The sequence below is a fragment of the Canis lupus genome, chromosome 25, assembly GCF_048164855.1.
Source record: "Canis lupus baileyi chromosome 25, mCanLup2.hap1, whole genome shotgun sequence".
NCBI classification, from domain to species: Eukaryota; Metazoa; Chordata; class Mammalia; order Carnivora; family Canidae; genus Canis; species Canis lupus.
The window spans coordinates 10,646,417-10,670,806 of NC_132862.1; the positions used below are offsets into that span (position 1 = coordinate 10,646,417).

The 24,390-nt window shown below is 33.6% G+C and overlaps 1 protein-coding gene across 4 annotated transcripts in view; it reads left to right on the forward strand.

The window, feature by feature from the left end:
* ADAMTS20 (ADAM metallopeptidase with thrombospondin type 1 motif 20) overlaps positions 1-24,390 on the forward strand; it is a 162,665-nt gene that overhangs the window by 89,478 nt on the left and 48,797 nt on the right. For 2 of the 4 annotated variants that reach the window (XM_072798274.1, XM_072798275.1), the window contains exons 21-28: positions 101-265; positions 742-906; positions 2,313-2,432; positions 3,023-3,130; positions 4,119-4,283; positions 4,387-4,677; positions 5,372-5,533; positions 6,883-7,059. In XM_072798274.1, coding sequence (XP_072654375.1) covers positions 101-265; positions 742-906; positions 2,313-2,432; positions 3,023-3,130; positions 4,119-4,283; positions 4,387-4,677; positions 5,372-5,533; positions 6,883-7,059 — 1,353 coding nt within the window. The remainder of the gene's footprint in view (positions 1-100; positions 266-741; positions 907-2,312; positions 2,433-3,022; positions 3,131-4,118; positions 4,284-4,386; positions 4,678-5,371; positions 5,534-6,882; positions 7,060-24,390) is intronic. The other 2 variants (XM_072798277.1, XM_072798276.1) reach the window with 2 other exon arrangements.

Here is a 24,390-nt window from a genome sequence, read left to right on the forward strand (position 1 = left end):
TAATATTTGCTACTCTAAAGTATATTTTTGGTAAAATCTTTTTTCATTTGTCACTTTTTTTTTGTTTTTGTTTTTGTCATTTATTTGTCATTTAAATCAGTGTTCCAGGAGTTGTGGAGGAGGGGAAAGGTCTCGAGAATCGTACTGTGTAAATAACTTTGGCCACCATGTTGCCAGCAGAGAATGCCAAGAGCTTCCCCGAGTGACAACGGAGAATTGCAATGAATTTTCCTGTCCCAGTTGGGCTACTAGTGAGTGGAGTGAGGTAACATTGAACAGATGAGGCTAAGAACTGTTATAATATCTTGTAGGAAAGCTTTGCAATTTAAGGCTTCAAAGTTGTAAAAAAGAATTAATCTTACTTTATAAATAACTGCATCAAAGCAATTACAAGTTAATGGTTTGTTCTTAAACCATACTGTCCAGCTAACAATAACATTGATTGGTGTTTAATCACTAACCGTATTCATAAGGAAGTCCCAGTGTTCACAGTAGCCTGAGATATATACTTAAAGTTAGTTTTTTACCTTTCTTTCTAGGACAGATGAATGCTATACTGAGATTTGGGTGGTGAGTTTGGTGTGGCTGATTTTACCTGGTGAATATCTCTGGAGGAATGAAGGGAAAAATGTGCCAGGAATGGTCTTTCACATGCATTTTAATGTGTAACTTGTCATGGTGTCATTTTTTTAAGGCATTTATGTTGACTAATATTGAGAATAATCATTTATATTCTTTCAGTGTCTTGTTACATGTGGAAAAGGAACAAAACAAAGGCAAGTGTGGTGCCAGCTGAATGAAGATCATTTGAATGATGGTCTCTGTAACCCGGGTACCAAACCTGAATCTTTGAGACCATGTGAGCTTCATACATGTGCTTCCTGGCAAGTAGGACCGTGGGGTTCTGTGAGTATAAGAATGGCTTTCCTGATTTAATTCATCTTTATAGAATAGCACCAAAATTGTGGGTATTCATTCTCTTACTGGAGGCAGCTAAATGTGGGTTTTGTTTTTTTTTTTTAAATCCTTGAAATGTAAACTCTTATCTACACAGTTGTATCAGTGCTGCTAATTTTGCTGTGGTAAACAGTTCAGCTTTGCTTTTGAATTCACTTGTTAACCAAAATGCTGCAAATTTATTCTTCAGCTTTGTTTAAATTATAAATATTTTCGTGTTCTGTGTCTAAATTAGCTTTACCGCCTTGAGAGTAGGCATTGTTTAGAAGTTTTGTCAAACAGGGAGCTAGGAATTTGTAGGATGAGCAGTGGTCAGGCTGGATGGTGGGTGGCCTATTAACTCCTGGTGGCTGCCACTCTGGATGGGAAACCTTGTTTCACCTTCCATTTAACTTTATGCTCTTCCTTCTTCATCTCTTTGAAATTTATTTAGCATATTAGAAGACATACCTCAGGTAGATTTTGAAGAGTATCTAGTTCCCCTAAATTGTATTAACTCTACCCCCAAAATGTCAAGACTATTGACATTTTGATGTAACTTTTTAAAGATACAATACAATGGACTATTACTCAGCCATTAGAAACGACAAATACCCACCATTTGCTTTGACGTGGATGGAACTGGAGGGTATTATGCTGAGTGAAGTAAGTCAATCGGAAAAGGACAAACATTATATGGTCTCATTTATTTGGGGAATATAAAAAATAGTGAAAGGAAATAAAGGAAAAAGGAGTGAAAATATCAGTGAAGGTGACAAAACATGAGAGACACCTAACTCTGGGAAATGAACAAGGGGTGGTGGAAGGGGAGGTGGGTGGGGGGTTGGAGTGACTCGGTGATGGGCTCTGAGGGGGGCACTTGATGGCATGAGCACTGGGTGTTATGCTATATGTTGGCAACTTGAACTCCAATAGAAAAATGTATAATCTCTCTTCAAAAAAAAAAAAAGATAGAATAACAGTCTTCCATTTTAACTTCAATATTTTATTAGCTGTCTAAATTGGAATAAATGTATATTCATTACATTTGCCAATTTTGTACGGAATCTGATGTAAAGGACTAATAAAAAGATCTGAAAGTATATTAACTGTATTAAAAAAATTAGGGATCCCTGGGTGGCTCAGCGGTTGGGCGTCTGCCTTCGGCCCAGGGTGTGATCCTGGAGTCCCGGGATTGAGTCCCACGTCAGGCTCCCTGCATGGAGCCTGCTTCTCCCTCTGCCTGTGTCTCTGCCCCTCTCTCTGTGTCTCTCATGAATAAATAAATAAAATCTTAAAAAAAATAAAAAAATAAGAAAATTAAGCTTATACAATTTTTGAATAATATTGTTGGATATGTGTTTGTATCCTTCCAGTGCACGGCCACATGTGGACGTGGGTATCAGATGCGTGCTGTTAAATGTGTCAATGAGCTGCTCAGTGCAGTGTTAGATGACAGAGTGTGCCATGGAGCCAGTCGCCCAAGTGACAGGCAGGTAAAGGATACTTCTTCATAGATTGTAAAACAAGATTTGTCACAGGAAAATTAATGTGTTAAACTTGTTTCATACATATTTTTCCTAATAGCCCTTGAAAACATGTTTGTGCACATGCGTGTTGGAGAATTTATTTTTTAAGGTGTTGCCAGCTTTATAGCTTTATTTTTTTTTTTACTCTATCTGCCATTGAATCACTCATTTAGGTATTTTAATTCTTTGCATGGCAGAAGGATAGTATCTATTGTGAATATGATGAAGTTCTAAAGTGTGTTATGCTTTTTGAGAGTGATGGTCTATGTTCACTCAGGATGTTTCAGCTTAGCGGTATTTTTGAAGGACTATTGCTATTTTTCTTTTCAGTCATCAGATAGAATGATCCAAACCTTGGGATTCAGATCTGTACTATTCACTTGTAGCCCTTGAATAGTACTTTGTACTTCTGAAAGATTAAAAACTTTTACATCATCAATTTGTCATTATGCAGCTGTTCCTGAATTAGACATGTGGAAGAAATGAAGTATAGAATTTAATATAAATCAGAGTGATTAATTCATTGATGTTTTGAGATGCATTTTTCTTTTAAACAGGACTGTATAGTCATACCTTGCCCAATTATCCCTAAAATTGGGGCCACTTCATTGCCAGCTGTTCCCATAGGAAAGATAGCCCAGTGGCGACATGGTTCTTGGACCCCAGTAAGTGAATTCCTTTAAGAAGTACAGTGTTTGGGGGTTCCTGGGTGGCTGAGATGGTTAGGCTGTCTGACTTCAGCTCAAGTCATGATCTTGGAGTCCTGGAATCAAACCCTCTGTTGAGCTCCCATGTAATCAGGGAATCTGCTTAGCCCTCTTCCTCTCCCTCTGCCCACCCTCCCTGCTAGTGCTCTGTCTCTCAAATAAATAAAATCTTAAAAAAAAAAAAAAAAAAAGAACTATAGTGTTTGTATTATGGAGGCTTTTACACATCAGCAAAATGGTTGCTTCAGATTAGCCAAATTAATGTTATGCATTCATTTTCAGGTACCTTGATGGTGTAGAAGGTGATGTAGGGTTCAGAGATAGATAATTTAATGGCTAAATACTATTCTTACCAAGAGGCTCTATGTCTCTGAGTAAAAATTAAAGTTTTCTAGGTCTTTTTTCTCTACCAAATGGGGTTGATAATATTTGTCTCATAGATGGTTATGCAGAGCAGACATGAAATTAGACTTTTTATCATCCTTTATTTAAGCCATCAACATCATCATGTTTTTCTAAACTGAAAACTTTACTTAGAATATATGCTTTGCTTTAATCTTTTACAGAATCTATATTTGTAAACTTCAAAGATTCTCTGAATATTTTAACTGTGGGATTATATCGACTATTAGATGTTCACAGATATTTAAAATAAGATTGTTTTATAAAATGTTTTCTTTATCTTTTTAGCAAATAATAATCTGTATTCTAAGAAATTGAGTAGTATCTTATTCTTACTGCGAATATCTCATTTGTAAATTTATGATCTGAACCAAGGAGTAGGGTATTCATTGCCCTGTCTTCATTTTACTCAGAAGTGATGCCAAGTGATATTATTTATAATTTTTTAAAGAAACTTCATGTTTTAGAAATTGGAGCGAAAGCTACCTGAGAGATGTACTGTTATAACACCTTGGTACAATCTTTTTTTTTTTTTTTTTTTAAGTGTTCTGTGTCTTGTGGACAAGGTAATCAAGCCCGTTATGTAAGCTGTCGTGATGCTTATGATGGAATAGCAGATGAATCTTATTGTGCCCATTTACCCCGACCTGCTGAAATATCTGTTTGTTTTAACCCTTGTGGGGAGTGGCAAACTGGGAATTGGTCACCTGTAAGTATTTTTACAAGAAAAAATAAAATGAAAAGTTCAAATATAATTGACAGTATAATAATGTGATTTATTACATTATAAATGTGGGTAAATTTGTGATCAGTGTTCAGCTTCCTGTGGCCATGGAAAAACAACTCGACAAGTTTTATGCATCAACTACCATCAGCCAATTAATGAGAATTACTGTGACCCTGCAGTTCGCCCTTTGATAGAACAAGAATGTAACCTGGCAGCCTGCCCACCCATGTACAGTCACTTTCCAAGTTCCTCTGAGCAGCCAAGCCATTTTCCAGGCAGGAATTTTCCATTAACTCACAAACCAGAGGATAATCAAAATCAGGGGGTCTACCCGTCAATCAGAGGAAACCAATGGAGAACAGGACCATGGGGATCAGTAAGTTGTCTTTATTGAGTTATATTAATTCTATAATTTTGTTATATTATAGCCTTTTAACAGATATGTATACAATGACATCAGATACTTTTAATGCTAAATTTATCTGAAGATCAATAGTTTGAATCTTAAAAGGATTAAACGATTTTTGATGCAGATTGCAAATCCCCAGAGTCCTTAATGAACTATACACTAATGTGATATTATGATTACAGAGGAATGCACTTAAAAACAATCTGATTAGAGTCCATTATGATAAAAACAAAAGAATCTTTTAAGAGGTTAAGACTGTAAATGTTTATGAAAAAAAATCAAACCTAGAAATTACTGCAATAGCAGTGTGCAGTAAGCGGGTGTAAAACCACGAACCTAGAAAAGGTACAATTGTAGTTCATATTTTACATAAAAGTTGAGACAAAGAAAAACAATATCAAAGCTTAGTGACTTTCTTTTTTTAATTCCTTTCTACTTAACACGTAGGATGGGCCTGGATTCGCTATTGCAGACTTTACCTTTTCTCCTTCCATCAACAAATTCTAACAGACACTCATGTTCTTGGCAGATTTCTCCACTCAAATTTTCCCAACGAGAGGGGGAGTTTAGAAGGGAGAGTTTGAACCTGAGTCCAAATGCTGATTTATCCCCATGTAATTTCACGATGTGGCATCCACAGTTTGTGTTTTATCCTCGCCAGTGCTCCAGCAGCTGTGCTCGAGGTGTTCAGCGCAGAGTTGTGGTCTGCCAGGATGAAGACGGACAGAGTGCCACTTCCTGTGATGCAGCCTCCAGGCCCCCAGAGGCCCAGCACTGCCATTCAGGCCCTTGTCCACAGTGGAGCTACGGCAGCTGGGGAGAAGTAAGTCTGAATGTTTTCTAAAATTTTGGAGATGGTGACTCTCTGAAGATTGAAAGTTAAGTACCTCACGCTGTTACTGCGGGATAAATCTTCCTTCACCATACTACACAGAAAGGTTTTATTTTTAGGAAAATCTTGATCTTCTAATAGACTGTCATGGTATAAATCACTCCTTCGTGATAGGAAATGTTCCACATTTTTTAGCAGAATCTATTATGCTAGCCAATATGTCTGTGAATCACTAATGCCTTTCTAAAATTAGTATATTCTTAGGAAGTTTTGTTGCTATAAAGATAGAAAATTAGATGTTATACATAGGCCATGCTTTTATCCTATTACTGAGCCATTCACATGGCGAATTTTCTAAGCAGATAGTTATCAATTATTGAGCACTTCATGTCCTGGCATTCTTCTAGACACTGGGGATATGAAGATAGTTTTTAAAATAGTTTTGATGAATACAAATCCCACCTATATTATGCAGGAGAAAGAGTAAGAAAGACTTATATTGGCTTTGGATGAACAAAATCACCCAATTAGTCAAATATATTTAATGACTTATATATATTTTTTCTCATAGAGCATTTCTTTTGAATTATTAATTAAAAAAATAAATTAAAAATTTGCCAACATATAGTATAACACCGGGGCTCATCCTATCAAGTGCCCTCCTTAGTGCTGTCCCCCAGTTACCCCATACCCCCATCCACCTCCCCTTCTGCAACCCTTTGTTTCTCATAGAGCATTTTGAAATCATTGTTTAAAGATCCACTTCTGACCAGCTGCCAATAAATATCAACTACATTTTAAAAATGTTCTTTTACAATTTCCAAAATGAAAATAACATTTTTACTCCTGAGTTTAGGCATGCTCTTTGTAAAAATTCAAATGATAGGGAAAATTATGAGGAGATGAGAACTTTTAATATTTGATACATTTCCTTCCAGACTTTGGTCTTGTGTGGATTCCACAAATAGATTCATATTACACAAGCTGCCACCTACTATTTTCATGTAACATATACCAAACATCTTTCCCTGTTTATAAGTTTAGATCTATTTTAGTAGCTCTCATGGTTACCCAGTAATCTATTGATGGGATATCATAAGTTATGTAGTTAATATTTATTAAGTAAATCAGTTTTATTTGACTTGTCTATTTTATAGGTCCTTGATATTGAAACATCTTATGGTACTAATTCTCAAAATTTTGTCATTTTTTTTTATTATAGAACTAAAACTTTTTTTACCTAGGAAGAAAACTCTAGCATTAATACTTATGTATTAAACATTGAATAAAGCAATATAATGTCTTTAAAACCACATAGTTTTGAATTTTCTTATTTTTAGTGTACACAAACATGTGGAGGAGGAATAAAATCAAGATTCGTTATATGTCAATTTCCCAATGGCCAAATGTCACAAGAGCAAAACTGTGAAATCTTAAACAAGCCACCTAGTGTGGTACAATGTCATGTGCATGCTTGCCCTGATGATGCAACATGGCATCGGGGACCATGGAAATCGGTACGATAATAATCTTATTTTTGTCTGTTTTGTTTTGTTTTGTTTTATCATGCCCCCATTTCTTTAACTGCTTGTTTATGAATTATGGTACATGCTATATCTTCTGATTTTTTATTTTAAGCAGAATACTGGCCATCTTGGCTTGTGTTATTAAATTTGATAGTTTGGAAAAAAATCCATTCAATTTCAAGTACTGTAATATATATAATAGTTTTATATGTATTTATTTTTTATAAGTAATTTTGAACCATAGCACTATTCTAATGGAAATATTTTCCTACGGTACATCTTTGGCTTGTCTCCTAATTGTAAATATTTTACGATATACATTTGTATATAATGTTAACATTGTGCTTGTTACAATGGCAAATTAAGCTGTGTCTTGTTTAAGTGTATAACTGTATGTGGCTTTTGTCTGTCAATGTCTAGTAACTGATCCAAAAGCAAATAACAGTCTTTAAAACTTTTTTTTTATCATTGTTAAACTTAGTATTTTGTTTGGAAATGTGAAAATATTAAAAGATAGAGAAATTTAAAGTGAATTGTTTACAGTTTATTACATACATCATGGAAAGATATTTATATAGTAATTTATCTAAATATTTCTTCACTGTGTGGAGTTACTGTGTTTTGGGAATCTTTTAATTTATTTTTTTGGAGCCATAGACAAAATTCATAAGTATTGTTCATGACTGGTTTATTGAGTATATTTCAAATATCCAGGCTTTGAAGAGTAATTAATATATAAATATGTTGAAATTAGCATTTTGATCACTTTTGATATTTTAAATCCTGAACAACCAAGTACACTTCTTCCAGATGAAAAACTGATGTGAGCCTATTTATAATTTGTAAAGTTATGCAGTTCTTTTTAAAAAAAATAATTATAACTCTGGCTTTATAACCAACACTGTTGCCTGCACTCAGTTTGCTTTTCCCAAGTCAAAACTTTACATTGTGAGAAACCCAAGTTTCAAACTCATGCCATTTAATGAATAAGTCAAGTTCTAGTTCAGGCTGAAATGCATCTGGATAGTTACTGTGACTGATACAAAACAAAAGGAAAATTTAACTTTATAGGAAGATCTTAAATTGCAGCATCACTTTGTTGGAACTAACAAAAACATATTTTGCCATAGAAAACATTCACATATTTACTTAATAAAATATTGACCATCTATATCGTAGACACTGTGCTTGCTACAGCTATTTAAAAAAAAAAAACTATTTCTTACTCCTATGGACTTTATAGTCTAGTTGGAGAGATTCGAAATAACGTAGGAACTCAAATATAAAAAGGTACCCTTTTCTGTTAGCTATCTTACATTGGAAATCCACTTTCTCTGTACTAGATCTGTTACGTTGTCTTTCGTTTTTTTTTGGCTTTAGTTTGCAAGCCTAGTTCCCAATAAGGCTATGGATTGCTTTCCTCAGGTTTTGTCCCAGTTAGGAAAGCAGGCTCCAGACCACTTAGAGGATTGAATTATAATGGCATTTGTTTCTAAGCACAGAAGTTTTATTTTTCTAATCATTCATCAATTTATTAATTCACAAAGCCTTAAACATTTGCTTCTACCTACTGCTTTGTGCTAGGTATTGAAATACCTAAAATTGTTTCATACGTTCTATTTAAGTGGTTAGCAGACTATGGCACATGGACTAAATCTGACCTCCTGCCTATTTTTGTAAATAAGTTTCATTGGAACATAGTCATCCTCATTTTTTTAATGTATTACTATGGCTGCTTTTGGTATACAATTATTGCAATAGAGACTGGCCCTTAAAGCCTGAAATATTTTTTATCTAGCTCTTTCAGGAAATGTTTGCTGACCCCTGTTCTATTTAATAAACATGATCCTTTTTAAATTTAGCATAAAATGTAATTCTAATATTCTATAACTTTAAGTACAGTTATTCCTTTGGGGTCAGTTTTAGATGTTTTTAATATTTTAAAACATCTTACAAGGTTTATCAACCTTCTCTACATATTTCTATGGCATTTAGACAAGTTTTTCCCTATTTTGAGATATAATTGTTATATAACATTGTGATATATATATACACACAGTGTCACACAATGTTTATATATTGTATTGGAAGGTGTCTAGTACTATGTTCCAATATACTGTGTCATGGTATTTGTATTAAATTATATTGTAAGTGAAAAAGCCTGCATGTTCAGTAAAGCTCTGTGCATAGATAACTTTTTCATTCTCACAAAAACTAATAACCAAGAAAATAAACCACAGTTATCAAATAGTAACTTAGAAGTACGTAATTCATTGTTTACTACAAGCCTGTTCCAAAAGGAGCTCATTGGATAATTCAGTCTTTGCACTAGTGAAGAACTGTAATGCCTTTTTTTTTTTCATAAATTGAAGGTGAAATTTTAAAAATCACAGTGTTTATATGAGAGTTTTTACAAACTTATTTATTCACTTTTTATAGGTATAAAGTACATATATATTAAAGTGCCTGGATTTCTTTTATTATATGAAGAATTTTATTCCTTAAATTAGCCTTTTATATTAAAAGGGTTTAAGGGATCTGAAGTTTTTATTGTTAAAACTAGATATAACCTTTTACCTCTTTGTTTTGCTACATACTACCCAAACTTCAGAATACCTCTTATTAACAGATGAATAATCATTCAGGGGTAACTTTAATTTCAGCAGATCCTATTCACTAGGTTAGAAAACTACAAATGGGTGTATATGTATTATGCATATATGAACAATATGAAATCTCAAACATTTCATTTTAAGCAGAATTATAAAGTGTTAAATCATTAAAATATAACTGGGAAGAAAGTTGTAAATCTACATTTAAATGTTCTCCATCTTGTGGAAAATCTTGTAATAATTTATAAGCATGATTAAGGAAATAAACCTTAACCTATGTCTTAATTTAATGACTGTATTTTTGTGATTAGTCAATGTGAAATGATTGTATTTAACCCTTGTTTATTAATGACTTGTGTTGTGGCTTTGTGCTTTGCATAATTCATATGTATGTTGTATTTTTACTGCTTAGATCAATACCTAAAATGTTTTAAGTCCCTGAACAGATCCTGTATTGTAATGAATGCCTCCTTTTCTCTTGGTGCTGTTTTTCTTAAATTAACAAACATTAATTTCTTATTAAACATTTAATTGCTGAATAGTGTATGTTTTCATAATTTAAATATTTAAGCTGTTATATTTTAAATCCATTAGAAACTAACATTGGTGTTTAAAAACATAAGATCTATTGTTTAGCTATCTTAAATACTAGAAATTTTTATATTTTTATAAACAATAAAAATTTATGATATAAACTTATTTATTTAATAAGTTAAAAATACATGTGCTCATGACTAAGACAGTCTTTAAAAGGTGAGTAAAAGTTTTTTCTCTTCTCTTTTGTATATACTAAGGGACATTGCACTGTAATCAAACTATTCTAGCAAATGCTCTTTAAGTAAATTTATAATAATTTATCTATTTTCCCATTAAGTCTCATTTAGCTGATTCATTTTCCTAGAATGCTTTTATTCTCTACCTAGAATGAAATCATGCTTGGTAAGAAAATGTATATTCCATTGTGTTCTGGGATTAATGATGATCCAAGAGAACTAAAGAGCATAGTCTTTCCATTAAGGATTAGTTTATTTTTTCCCTCCAAAAATAAGAAAATTCATTTTAAAAAATGAAAGCTTTGATAGTTGAATTTTCTAGATTCTAGTGCTTTTTCCTAAAATGTTTCTTTTTAAAATATATATACATAGGCAATACTAAATTGCTAATGTGATACGATGGAATGCAACAAACAGAAGCACTTTTAGCAATGAGCATGTGGTAGCAGCATATACCCAGTAAATGTGCAGTTTGCCAAATTCATAGTTTTCTGTGAAAACAAACAAAAAACCAAAGGGTCTGACTGCAGATGTTAGGGGGCTCCTTCCACTGTATCTCTCACTCAGGATGAAATGTTCTCCGGAAGAAACTTGTAACTGCCTCTGTTGCTCATAAGGCCAGTAGCAGCCAGGGGAAAGGTAATGTGTAGGGAAATGGTTTCAAGAAACTATCAATTCTTTGTAACATGTAGAACTCAGTAAAACTGTTTATAGTAATAAGTTGTTTTTTTAAATTTGGAAAAGTTCTATATAACCACAGGAAAAAGCTGGAAATCTATTTTACTCCAAATGTATCATAGTTTCTCATGTACCTTATTAGTATTGAACTAATGTCTCCATTAATTTGTTACTATATCTTTGTACAGTACATTCATTGACTCTCCCAAAGATGAGTGTCCCCTACATGTTAGGCATTGTGCACTGGATAAATCAGGCACGATCCCTGTGTACAAGAAGTTTGCAGCTAAGTGATGAATGTACGAAATAGATGGTCAGAATGCAGAATAGGATTCCTCCCTGATTTCAGTAACTTACGTGATTTGTAATATTGAGGACTCCTAATACTGGGACCTTAATAGGTTGTAATCATCCAGGAATTAATAATGAGGATGGTCCTTGACAACACAATAATCCTGCCTGTAGATTTTTTTAGAAAGCCTGAACTAACAGGAAATCTTCCATTATAACCTGGAAAGAGATGAGTGGTGTCCTAAGTCTCTCTGCTAGAATAGATTTTGTATAATTGCAGCATCTTCGTCATTTAAATAGATTTCATGCCTTACCAAAAAGAAAATGGACCAAGCAAGGTATATGATGGTATGAAAATAATTTTGGAGATACAAATGGGCCTTGCAGGTTTGATACGTAAAACCTAGGAAAAATTTAAGTAAATATACTGATGAGATCATAAAAGAGACTTGTGACTGTGTTATATTGAATGAAATTAGAATGTTAAATCTAGAAAAAAATCTCAACATGAAATGGTGATATGCCTTGTTTTTCTTTAACACATCTATATTAAAATGGACGTATTTCTGTGGTAATGCTTTTTTCCCAGATATAATGCTTGAGAATGTTTAAGAATATCTGGATATAGATTTTTAGATATTTTATCACCACATATTCTCTGTACTTGATCCTATTTATGTAGATATATAGGCAGTTATATTCATTTAAATACTCAAATTTTCCTGTCACCTTTCAGTGGTTTGAGAAAACCATCTTAGTTCCCATATAAATACAGGAACGATATTTGGCATTAATATTATAAAGCATCTCTTTGACATTTTCTAGATAGATAGTTTCTGGGTTTTTGATCATAGATAACATTTCTCAGTAACATCTTTTGAGCATGTCCCCTTTTTAAATTTAGACATTATAAGCTAATATATAAATGATTTATGAAACATATGAAATAGAATAAGTAATTTTTAATGAATAATTTACTGAACTGTGATGGTAATCTCATTTTTAAAAAGTGTAGGATGATGGGGATTGAGGAGTGCATGTGTGGCGATGAGAACTTGGTGAGGTGTGGGAGTGTTGAATCATTATATCGTATACATGAAACTAACAACACTGTTAACCAGACCAAAATTAAAAAATTTTAAAGTAAGATGGTGTTTCATTAGTTTTGAAAATTTTGGTTCAACACTGTCATGGCAGTTCTAAAAATCTGGTTTATCTCCATTATGTCACTTCAGTAGCTTCCATAGCTGAAAAAATTGACTCACAAAAATATATATCTTCATATAGAAAAGTTTATCACTGGGTGTTTCTGTTGTGTGTTAGTAACTGATTTTAAGTTCAATTACCAATTAAGCAAAATTATTGAAATTTGTATGACAAATTTCCATTTTCCATGATGTCATTCAGTTCTTAAAAAATACTAGAATGAATTATATATTTTCAGGTTTGTAATTTTTTTATTGCAGTATAGTTGACACACAGTATTACCTTAATTTCAGATGTACAACATAGTGACTCTACAGCTTTATGCACTAGGCTCACCAAAAGTGTAGCTACCATCTGTCAGCATACAGTGCTATTACAGTACTATTGACTGTGTTCCTTATTCTGTGCTTATTATCCCCATGACTTACTCATTCCATACCTAGAAGCCTATACCCACTTTCTTTTTATTTATTTATTTATTTTTAAATTTTTTATTTTTTTTTATTTTTTATTTATTTATTTATTTTTTATACCCACTTTCATTAACCCATTTTGCCCTTCCTCCCTCAGGGAACCCCCAGTGTGTCCTCTGTATTTTTGGGTCTGTTTCTGCTTGTTTTGCTTTTAGGATTCCACAAATATGAAGTCATATTTGTCTTTGACTTATTTCACTTAGCGTGATACCCTCTGAGTCCTTCTGTGTTGTGAAAAATGGCAAGATCTCCTTGTTATGGCTGAGTACTATTCCATTGTGTGTGTGTGTGTGTGTGTGTGTATCACTTCTTTTTTCATTCATCTATCAATGGACACTTATGTTGCTACTATATGTTGGTTATTGTGAATAATGCTGCAACAAAGATAGGGGTGCATATAGCCTTTCACATTAGTGTTTTCATTTGGGGGGATATATCAGTAGTGGAATAAGCAAATCATATGGTAGTTCTCGTTTTAATTTTTTGAGGACCCTCCATATTGTTCCCCACAGTGGCTGCTTCAGTTTACATTCCCACCAGCAGTGCATGAGAGTTGCTTTTTCTCCATATCCCTGCCAACACTTATTTCTTCTCTTTTTGATACTAGTCATTTTGATAAGTATGAGGTGATATGGTGGTTTTTAATGATAGTAAACATCTTTTCATGTGCCTGTTGGTCACCTATGTGTGTCATCTTTGGAAAAATGTCTATTCAGGTCCTCTGCTCATTTTTAATCAGATTATTTGGTTTTTTGATGTTGTGTAACTTTATATTTTAACAAATAGCGTTAAAACTCAAAGAGATTTTGAAAGATTTGGAAGCCATTTAAACAAAATTTTGCTTCAAAGCTTTAAAAATACACACTTGAAAGTTTGATAGTTTTGATAAACACATATTTATGGTAACAATCGCATAATACTAGAAATACTTCCAAATGTTTGGAATGGATGTTCTCATCCACTCTTAAATGTCCCCTTAAACAAGAACTTTATGGGTCTTTTTTTTTTTTTTTTTTTTAAGTATTAGGTGTCACACTCATTATAGAAAAAATCAAATTTGAACAAGCCTCTTTTTTGTAATGGAAAAATTAGCAATTTATCTTTATGAGCCCATTTGATAATTTGAACACAACCAGCAAAACAGCCTAAAGCTAAAGTTTGTCCTGTCACTCCCTAGAGTACTGAGTTTGTAGATATTATCCATTTATCTTCCTAAGGGGGCATGCATGAATTGCAGTTGGTACACGAAGTGGAAGGGCAGAGTAATGATCTCTCTCAGGATACCTGGAGTATGTTATGTGTCAGGTTAGCATATAAACCCATACGGTAAAGTTTATTTTAGGTAAATGCAAACAAATTCTTGTAAGAAATTTTGTTGGTACTCCATTGAATCACCTTGCCATCTCTGAGAGAGACTTTTGAAAGGCTGTGACTTAGATCCTTACAGATTTCTATGAGGCATAAAAGTTTAGTAACCTCTCTAAAACCTTAAACTACAGTTGAGATTGGAATTACCTAACTTATTCTCCTAGGTACCATCTGCTTCCTAGTTGTCGAGAAAATAGAGAAAAGATTGTTCTTAAACTGCTGCACCAATTTACTCAATCCTAAATCTAGTAGGATATGTTTAGGAAGGTACTTTATCACATCATAGTATAATATGACCTCTGTATTCAGTCCTCCTATATTATGATATACATATATTTGTAAGAATTAAATGAAATATTGCAGTTTTTGGTAAATCACATAAACTCTTCTTTACCAGTTAACTGACTTCTAAAATGAACCTCTAAGACCATTCTGAACTATTTTTTATTTTCCCGGACTTTTGATATTTTGCAGTTGTGACCGGGGGAAACAGACTTTGGAAGTAACTATGAAGGAAGGCAACAGTGGCCAGTGAACTGCCAAAAAAAAAAAAAAAAAGAAAAAAGAAAATCAATACATTTGAGATCATTAAAAGCCTGCCTATATCAGGCACTGGGCTAGGAACTGTAGAAAGCTAAAGATAAGAATGACATGTTCTCCTCAAAGGACTCACAGTTAAGGGGCAATTAAATATACACACAAGTAACAAGGCAGAAACATGTCATAGAAAGTCAGAGAAGGTATGCCTTCAGTTGCATGAACTTGAAAGGACTTGTGGAGAAGGCCTTGGCCTTGGTGGATAGAACTTACTGGGGTGGAAGGCCATTCCCTAGCAAAATCAGAGGCCAGAAAAAGTGGTTCATCTTGACTAATACAGATTGATTTGTGAAGGATACAGAGTGAGCATAGAAATATGAGTTGGGCAAAGAAAAATACCATATGATTTCACTCGTGTGGAATTTAAGAAAGAAATGAACATGGTGGGGTGAGGAAGAAAGGAAAACGAAGAAACAAACTCTTAACTATAGAGAACAAACTGATGGTTTCCCAGAGGAGAGAGGGGTGGGAGATGGGTTAAATAGGTGATAAGGATTAAGGAAGTGTCTTGTGTTGGGGGAGGGGGGTGTTGAATCACTAAATTCTACACCTGAAATTAACATTACAGTATATGTTTACTGAAATTTAAATAACTTGAAGAAAAAATTATGACAGGGTTATATCAAGGAGGATTAATAAAGATCATGCTTAGATTTTTAAAAATTTAAAAATTCTGAATATTAACCATCAAACTTTTTGGAGTGGGTATGAAAGCTATGTTTTTAGGAAAATTATTAAGCAATTCTCATAAGCATGTTGAAAATGACAGACTACAAATGGAGAGTCCAAGAGAGGGGGCTTTTCTCAAGGGTGATGATTTAGGGACCATTCAGTTATTCACACTTCTTGTTTTAACACTTAAATTGTGGAGTAGAAGCAGCCAGGAGAGATAGTGATGGGACCATTTTTGGTCAAAAGGTGAGATGGCATTTGGAGATGGAAGGAAAATATATACAAGAGACCATCCTGTCAAGAGTTGTGAAAAGTCATGATGGAGGCTTTCAAGATTAAGTTCGAGCAATGAATCAAGTGAATCTGGAGTATTAGGATTGCAAACTGCAGATTGATGATGCATAAACTGGTTTTCTGTTAGTCTCACATAAGGGAGTATAATCTTGATTTCACCAAGAGAAATGTAAACTTTCATTTAAAAACAGTGACTACCTAAATGGAACAGCAGGTAGGGTGGTTGGCATTCAAGCCTGTTCCACAGAGGCTCAATGTATTTTGCTAATTAATACTTAGCTAATAATTCTCTTACTTCAAGGAGCTAAAAACCCAAATAGTATATAAGGCTGATAACACCCTGAACAGTCTGAAACAAGATTTGCTGAAGCAAGTTATGATCTAGTGTAAGAGAAATCAATTTGGACTGGAGTTTCTATAAGTAAACTTTTATGGAAATATATCCAGCAAAATATCAAAAGTACAGTTCAGTGAATTTTCCAAAGTGAACACATCTGTGTAATCAGCACTGAAACCAAGGCTATCAACACCCTAGAAATTCCCCCATGTACCCCATTGTAGTCACTATCCCTCCACAAGGGTAAACACGATTCAGACATCAAATATCATAGAGAAGTTTGCCTGCCTTTGAACTTATATAAATAGAATTTAGATAATTTGAGATTCACAATATTACATCTATGAGATTCATGTTGTAGTTTGTCATTGAAATCTAGTAGAAATATATCCTTGTGTGACTTACAAATAAATATGATTTATATGATTATTCTCCAGTTGGCAAGCATTTGGGATTATTTTAAATTCGAGATTTAGGAATAATGCTGTTAACGTTTCTCACATGTATTTTTTGGTGAGCATAGGTTTGCAGATCTTTTGGATATGTAGATAGGAGTTGAATCTTAGTGTATGCACAGGTTTGGGCTTAGTCAATATTAGTTTTCTGAGAATGGTTGAGAATTCCAATTGTCTCATATCCTTCTCAACACTTGATATTATCAGACTTTTAAATTTTATAATCTTCATGAATTTCTATTAAACTTGTTCAATAGATATTTACATAGCAGTTACTGTGTGTGAGTGATATTTACAAATCACTTGGTATGGGGGAGAACAATAGGGTTGAGATAATAGGTTACATATTAAAAAATATATTGCAGCTAGTAGAACTAAATACATTTTTGGTGTTTACAGCAGCTTTGTTTACAGTTGTCAAAAATTGGAAGCATCAAAAATGACCTTTAGTGGAATGGATAAATTGTGGTACACCCAGGCAATGGAATATTATTCACTAAAAGAAGTGAGTTATCAGACCATAGAAGATATGGGAGGAAATTTGCATGCTTATTACATATGAGGCAATAGTCCCAAGAGCCAATAACTTTCCCTTGAGTCCATCAAGTCTTTTTGTACTTCCACTCTAGTAGCTGGATATGCCTAGCATCCTGCCAGGTCTGACATAATAATACCAGGCATGTTTATTTTTTCTGATCCTTTTTGGACTTCTCCTCCTTCATCCCCTCCCACGATTGTGTAAGGACTAATTCATATAATACAACTCATGTTCCATAATATTCATAGTGGTTTTCCTTTCAAGTTTAAAACCTTAAAGATACAACAATTTTAGAACTAGGTATAAAAGTAAGGATATAATTAACAAAAATTAGGGGTTGCAGTAGGCCCTGAAAAAGGAGGGAAGGGTGCTATTGTGAGAAGGATATGGAAGGCTTTGGACATAATATTCTGTGCCTTGAGTTGGAAGGTGGATAGTTTCTTTCATTTTTCAATGGTTTTAAGGCATTCACTTTATATACCTTATAAGTTGCTGTTCAGTATGCTGACAAATGGACTGCTATTGCTTACTATCTGGAAAAGATTTTAATGACAGAGTACGAAAGAACCAAGTATAAGAAAAAGCAATGAAAAAAACTAATACCGAAGCAAGTTGAAATTATTTTATGATAAATATTGATATTAATTGGTTATTAATATGAAGATTTGAAGTATAAATGCATTATATTAATAATTAGTAATTATGTAAACTAAACATGAAACAAGCCTTATGAGAATTATAAATTAAAAATATTTTATCAGATAAAAATCTTTGAGTCACATGTAAGAATTTTACAGAAGGCTGAAAAGTTGGCCACATACAAATGCCTTTTGTTTTTAAAGCTATAAATATTTTTATATTTTCCTTCCCAAATTTTTATTTAAATTCCAGTTAACGTACAAGGTAATAAGTTTCAGGTGTAAAATTTAGTGATTCATCATTTATAACATCCAGCGCTCAACACAAAAAGTAGAGGTAATTGTCATAATTTATTTTTGAGACAAATATTCATTTTAATTTTTTTAATTTTTGAATTTTATTTAATTTTATAAATTTTATTTTATTTTTATTTAATAATTTTATTTTTTATAAATAATAATTACTATACACTTATTCCAAAATATAAATAATTGAAAATATTGTATCAGGCAGTTAGATTTCTGTGGAATATAACTTTGGTGCAGTCATTAAAATTAGAAGAAGGTTTGTCCACAGAATCATTTCTATTATAGCTTGTAATTTTTTTCTGGGTATAAACATATTTATGGAAGTTTTTTTCTATTAGAGTAGATTTTATCTATCATAAACCCAAATACAATATTTGATAGGTAGAACCAGAAAGCATTTTTCTATGATTAATAATTAAACATTCTGTTTGGGATACCTTTAAATATAGCGCAAGAATTAAAACACAGAGGTGCCTGGGTGGCTCAGTCAGTTAAGTGTCTGCCTTCAGCTCAGGTCATGATCTCAGGGTCCTGGGATGGGACACTCCATTGGGCTCCTTGCTCAGCAGGGAGCCTGCTTCTCCCTGTCCCTCTGCCAGCTACATCCCTGCTTGTGCTCTCTCTGTGTTAAAAAAATAAAATCTTTAAAAAAAATTAAAATGCAAATTATGCTCTGTTAAGTGGTAACGTATTTTTAGTAGAATGGAAGAGTAAAAGTCTATTTATACTACCACATTAATAAAAAATGACTACCTATCCTGCAACCAGAGAGAGTCCTCATTCTTCCATCTGAGAGAAAGTTCTGTAGTGTTGATTCCTAGGCTTTGGGAGGATTTTCACATCTAGTAGTATTGGAAGATAATCAGGCATGGCTGCTTCCTCACTTCTGAGCATTTCTTCAGGGTAGGAGAACAGGCTCAAAGTAGCTCATATGGGCTCCTGTCTCCATGCCAGCATTTCTTTGCTGAAATTGGCAGGATCTCATTTTTAGAGGAAACCAGGAGGAGGCCCTTATCTCTGTTGATCCATAGGGCACCCCATAGTATCAGAACAACAACAAAAATTTTGAAGAAGGAGCTCTATTACACGAAGCTTTCCTTTCTGTGTTATTCTTGTAGAATAAAATTCAACTCTATCTCCACATAAAATAGATTGCATATTTAAAAGATCTTTGTATATATTTCCTTATGTTTGTTTCCACATGGCATTTATTCAGTAAAATTCTTAAGTTTAGAATTCTCATAATTCTTCAACATCTTTAATGTGTGGGTATATTTTGGTAGAAAGTCTAGCTGTTCTGCTGACACATGATTTATATGTGAAAATCACCTAATATCCAATTTTGTTGTATTAAGGTATTCATGGAGTAGATCATTTAAGATTATGGTTTATATTGAGAGCTTTGGAGATTTTTGCATTTTATGAAATTAAATATTGTCTTCAAATTTGTCACTTAGACTATGAGAATATTTTTTAAGTAGTTTTATTTTTTTAAGATTTTATTTATTTATTCATGAGAGACACAGAGAGAGAGAGAGAGGCAGAGACCCAGGCAGAGGGAGAAGCAGGCTCCATGCAGGGAGCCCGATGTGGGACTCGCTCCTGGGACTCCGGGATCACACCCTGAGCCAAAGGCAGACGCTAAACCTCTGAGCCACCCAGGGATTCCCCCCCCCTTTTATAAATCAACCCATTAAATACACATCTAAAGAGTTCAATTGTGATTCTTAAAATACTTGAAAAATACTGGGTTTTTTTTTTTTTTTTTTGGTATCACATTTTAAAATTGGAAAAAAAAAAATAAAATTGGGAGAGAATTCATTATTCTTCTCCTACACAAAGCCTAAATTCAATCTTCTAAACTGAAGTATATGCAGTTTCTATGTCTAGCGAATCTTTCTAAAGTTGGAGGCCATACCACAACAGAGTATAGCTTACTTATTTTCAGGGAAATATATGATTCTTCATTTTGAGCTGAAAATTATATGTATGAAATATTTAACTGTTATGCTCATTCTGCACACTGAAGAATGTGTTAAGTTCCTCCTCCACAGGAAAAATATCTGAAGACAGCTGTTCTTCTGTATATGGTTAAATATATCTATTTTAACTCTTTACCCCAATCTCCTTTATTACTCTCAAAATATGACATTTAGAATTTCATTTATTAGCAAAATGGTCAAACTAAAAAGAATAGTTGTGAAGAATATTGCCTCCTTGCTGTGAAGGCAGCATCCAGTATATTCAATATTGTGTCAAATTTGTTTTTAATAGTCACCCAATTTTCTTATATTGCTCTTACATCAATATAAACCTGTATGTATAGCCTATGATACTGTCATTAGTCATTTTATTAATCTTAGCAGTAGATAATATTTTTAAGTCAAGGTGTAGAAGTTTTATTCTATTTATTTTTATTCTGGTCTCAATTCATTTGCTTTTTAATTCTCATATTTGACTTTTTTTCTTAGTTTCAACTTTTTTTGAAATCTCATATCTGACTTTTAAATAAAAAATAAATTTAAAAAGTTCTCTCAACTTCATGTCAGAGGTAAATCAGGAAGCATGCTTATCTTCATAAAGTAGCTAATAGCATCCTCCCTGACAGGTTTAGAGCTCTAGAACATACCTCTAGAGACAACTCTCCAGTTTGACCTTAATCTTCATTAATGAACCAAATATGATTGATTATAGTTTTGAATAATCTTACTTATATGACACAGGTACATAGTTAAGAAATGGTGCTAAAATGTTGATAAAGCTATCTCCTGTTGCAGTCTTTCCTAACCCAGAAATAATCTGTAATTCCTTCTGTTTTCGGATATTTGCCTCCATATTTCTAATTAATTGCCTTTTCTGCTATTTCTTGATATGCATCAAAAAACATAAATTAATAGAGGTTGAGATTTTAACTCAGGCCATTAATCCTATCTTCCAAATAAATTTCAGTTAATAGTTCTCTTTATGCCATTGCCTACACTGTGGTGCACTTATACAACTCTAATTTTCCTGGAGTTAGTACTAGCTTTGTTTAAAAATTTCTTTAGTTCTGGGGGTCCCTGGGTGGCTCAGCAGTTTAGCGCCTGCCTTTGGTCCAGGTGCGATCCTAGAGTCCCGGGATCGAGTCCCACGTCGGGCTCCTGGCATGGAGCCTGCTTCTCCCTCCTCCTGTGTCATACTTTACTCAGTGCTCATAACAATAAGTGTATTCTTAACCTTCTTATCTATTTCATTCATCCTCCTACCCACTGCCCCTCTAGCAATGACCAATTCTCTGTATTTGAGTGGAGTTTTTTGGTCTGCGTTTTTTTGGTCAGAAATTCCATATATGAGTGAAATCATATGGTATTTGTCTTTCTGTGTCTGACTTATTGCACTTAGCATTACACCCTCTAAGTTCATCCATGTTGCTGCAAATGCAAGATCTCATTCATTTTTATAGCTGAGTAACATTCCATTCTATGTGTACACAACATCCTTATCCATTCATTGATGGACGGACACTTGGGTTGCTTCCATATCTTGGCTATTGTAAATAATGCTGCAATAAACAGGGGTGCATAGATTGTTTCAAATTAATGTACTGTGCTTCTCCGCAACCTATTTATTTTGCAATTGGAAGTTTTTACCTTTTCATTCCCTTTGTCTCTTTCACCCATCGCCTCCTACCCGCTTTCCCTCTGGCAACCACTATTTTGTTCTGTATAGTAAAAAGTCTGGTGTGGGTTTTTTTTTTATCATCTTATCTTTTTTCTTTGTTTTGTTTTCTTGAATTCCACATACGAGTGAAAAAAAAATTTCCCTTAGAATTTTTAAGATACTATCTTCCAGCAATCTGTCCTATTTATTGAGAAGCCTGATGTTTCTGAATTCTAATCTGTCCCATGTGCCCTTCTTTCTAAGCTGCTGAAGCCTTTGGTATCTTTATCCCTGTCATTCTAATAATTTATGATGTGTTTTTAAAATTCAGTTTACTATTCATTTTATAGTCCCTTTCATTAAGGAGACTTTTGTCTAAAGGCACCTGGATGGCTCAGTCTGTTAAGTGGCTGCACTTGGCTTAGATTGTGATCCTGAGATCAAGTCCCGCAGCAGGCTTTCTGCTCCCCAGGAGTCTGCTTCTCCCTCTCCTCACTTGTGTTCTCTCTCGCTATCTCTGTCTCTCTCTCTCTCAAATAAATAAATAAATAAATAAATAAATAAATAAATAAATAAAATCTTTTTAAAATTTGTTTTTTTAAATATAACTTCTATGCACTGGTTTTCTTTACTGAACTATAGTTTGATACTGGGATTCTTGGATTGTTCCTCTAATTCCTTTATATTCTCCTATCTTTGTCCTTTGGTTTTACTCAGTGGGAAACTCAATATCTAAACCATCTCTTGAATTATTTTAGTTATGTTTCTAATTACTAGAAGTTTTTTTCCTGCATTCTGATTGTTTTGAGGTCGTAGTAACCTCTTCTTATTTCATCTATACAACAGCTACTCTTTTTCATTAGAGGTTTTTGAAGGAGTGATTCTTGATTATCTCTTTAATCTTCATACCCTTTCTTTAAGGTGATGGTGGGAATGGTTTTCTGCTTTTCCTATTGAAGATTTTCTTCAAAAGTTGATGATTTCCTGCAGCTTATTATTATTTAAAAATAAGGCACTAGAGAATTGATTGGAAACTCTGCATTGGGGTTTAGTTTAGTAACTGATTTTCCATGTAAGTCAATATTTGAAGATCTATTCTATTTGGAGACCCAGTTTCTTGGAGAAGGATCCTCTGATGCCCTGTCTGCAAGCAAGAATGCTATGAACAGAAAGACTAAGTAAGAGTCAAGAGTTCTATGTGTGGAAATCCATTGTTTTTCCTTCAGCGTCCCCAATTCAGCAGCTCCTTTGCTCCCAAAACACACACATTTAATTTCTGCAGAGAAATAGCCTTTGAACTGGCTAATGAAGAGTGGGAGAGTAAGAGCACCCCTCCTTGCATCTGGTGCTGAGCCTCTTGGCTCTTCAGGTACAAGTTTGTCTTCCTTTGTGTTGGTCTTCTTCATAAGAAATTATTGGAATCTATTTGATTCACTCTGACTTTGTTTGATGAAGAAACTTGGGGGAAGGGAAATGAATACATATGGTCACACCACCATTTTTAACTGAAACTGGTTAATTTTTTTAACCAGATGTCTATTTGCCTTTGCTTCCAGTTTCTTTTCTTTATGCCCACTGTGACAATAACTTAAGGTATATCTGATGTGTTTTTCAGTGTCTAGGTAAGCACGGTTTTTTGTTTTTTGTTTTTTTTTTTTTTCAGGAAGAACAGGATAGACTCTTATTGGAATTCCATTGGGGTGATTATCCTTCAATCTCATCATTAAATGAATTCTGAATGTGTTGAACAATCCCCATATTCTATTCAAGTGTTTCATAGAGAAATCCATATCATTGATTGTATTTTCACCATTTTATATTTCCTCAGGATTAGGAAAGGAAGAAAGAGAAAGGGGGATGGAAGATTAATAAGCATTTAGAGAATTAGTCAAGCACTGTTTTAGGTTATTCATATGTTATCCTTTAATCTCACAACTACCCTGAGGTAGGTATTATTATTGCCACCTTCTGCCAAGAAAACTGAAGCTCAGCAGGGTTAAGCATCTAGCCCAAGGTTGCTCAGCCACTGACCATGGAGGTTGAAATATCCGTGTCCGATTTTAAATCCCAAGCCCTTTTATCTTGTCCTCTATTTCCAATAGTAAAAGACATGAAACCCCGCCTGAAATTCTAACAGAAAGAATTCTTTTTTAATATAATTAAATATGAAATTAGCTTAAGGTCATTGAAATTAATCCCTACAATATTTGCTTCATAACTTGTATTATGTATGATAAATAGACATAAATGTATTCAATGGAAGTTTTTTTTATTTCAACTCTGACTTTGTCTTATCAAAGCATTCATAGATCTCATTTTTTATTTCTCATCTGAGACTTCTCTGTGCATATTCCTTTTCAGACCTTTATAACCCTACTTGAAAGCAAACTTCTTGGCTTTATTTCTGTTAACTCCCACAGCTAGTACAAAAACATTTGTAGA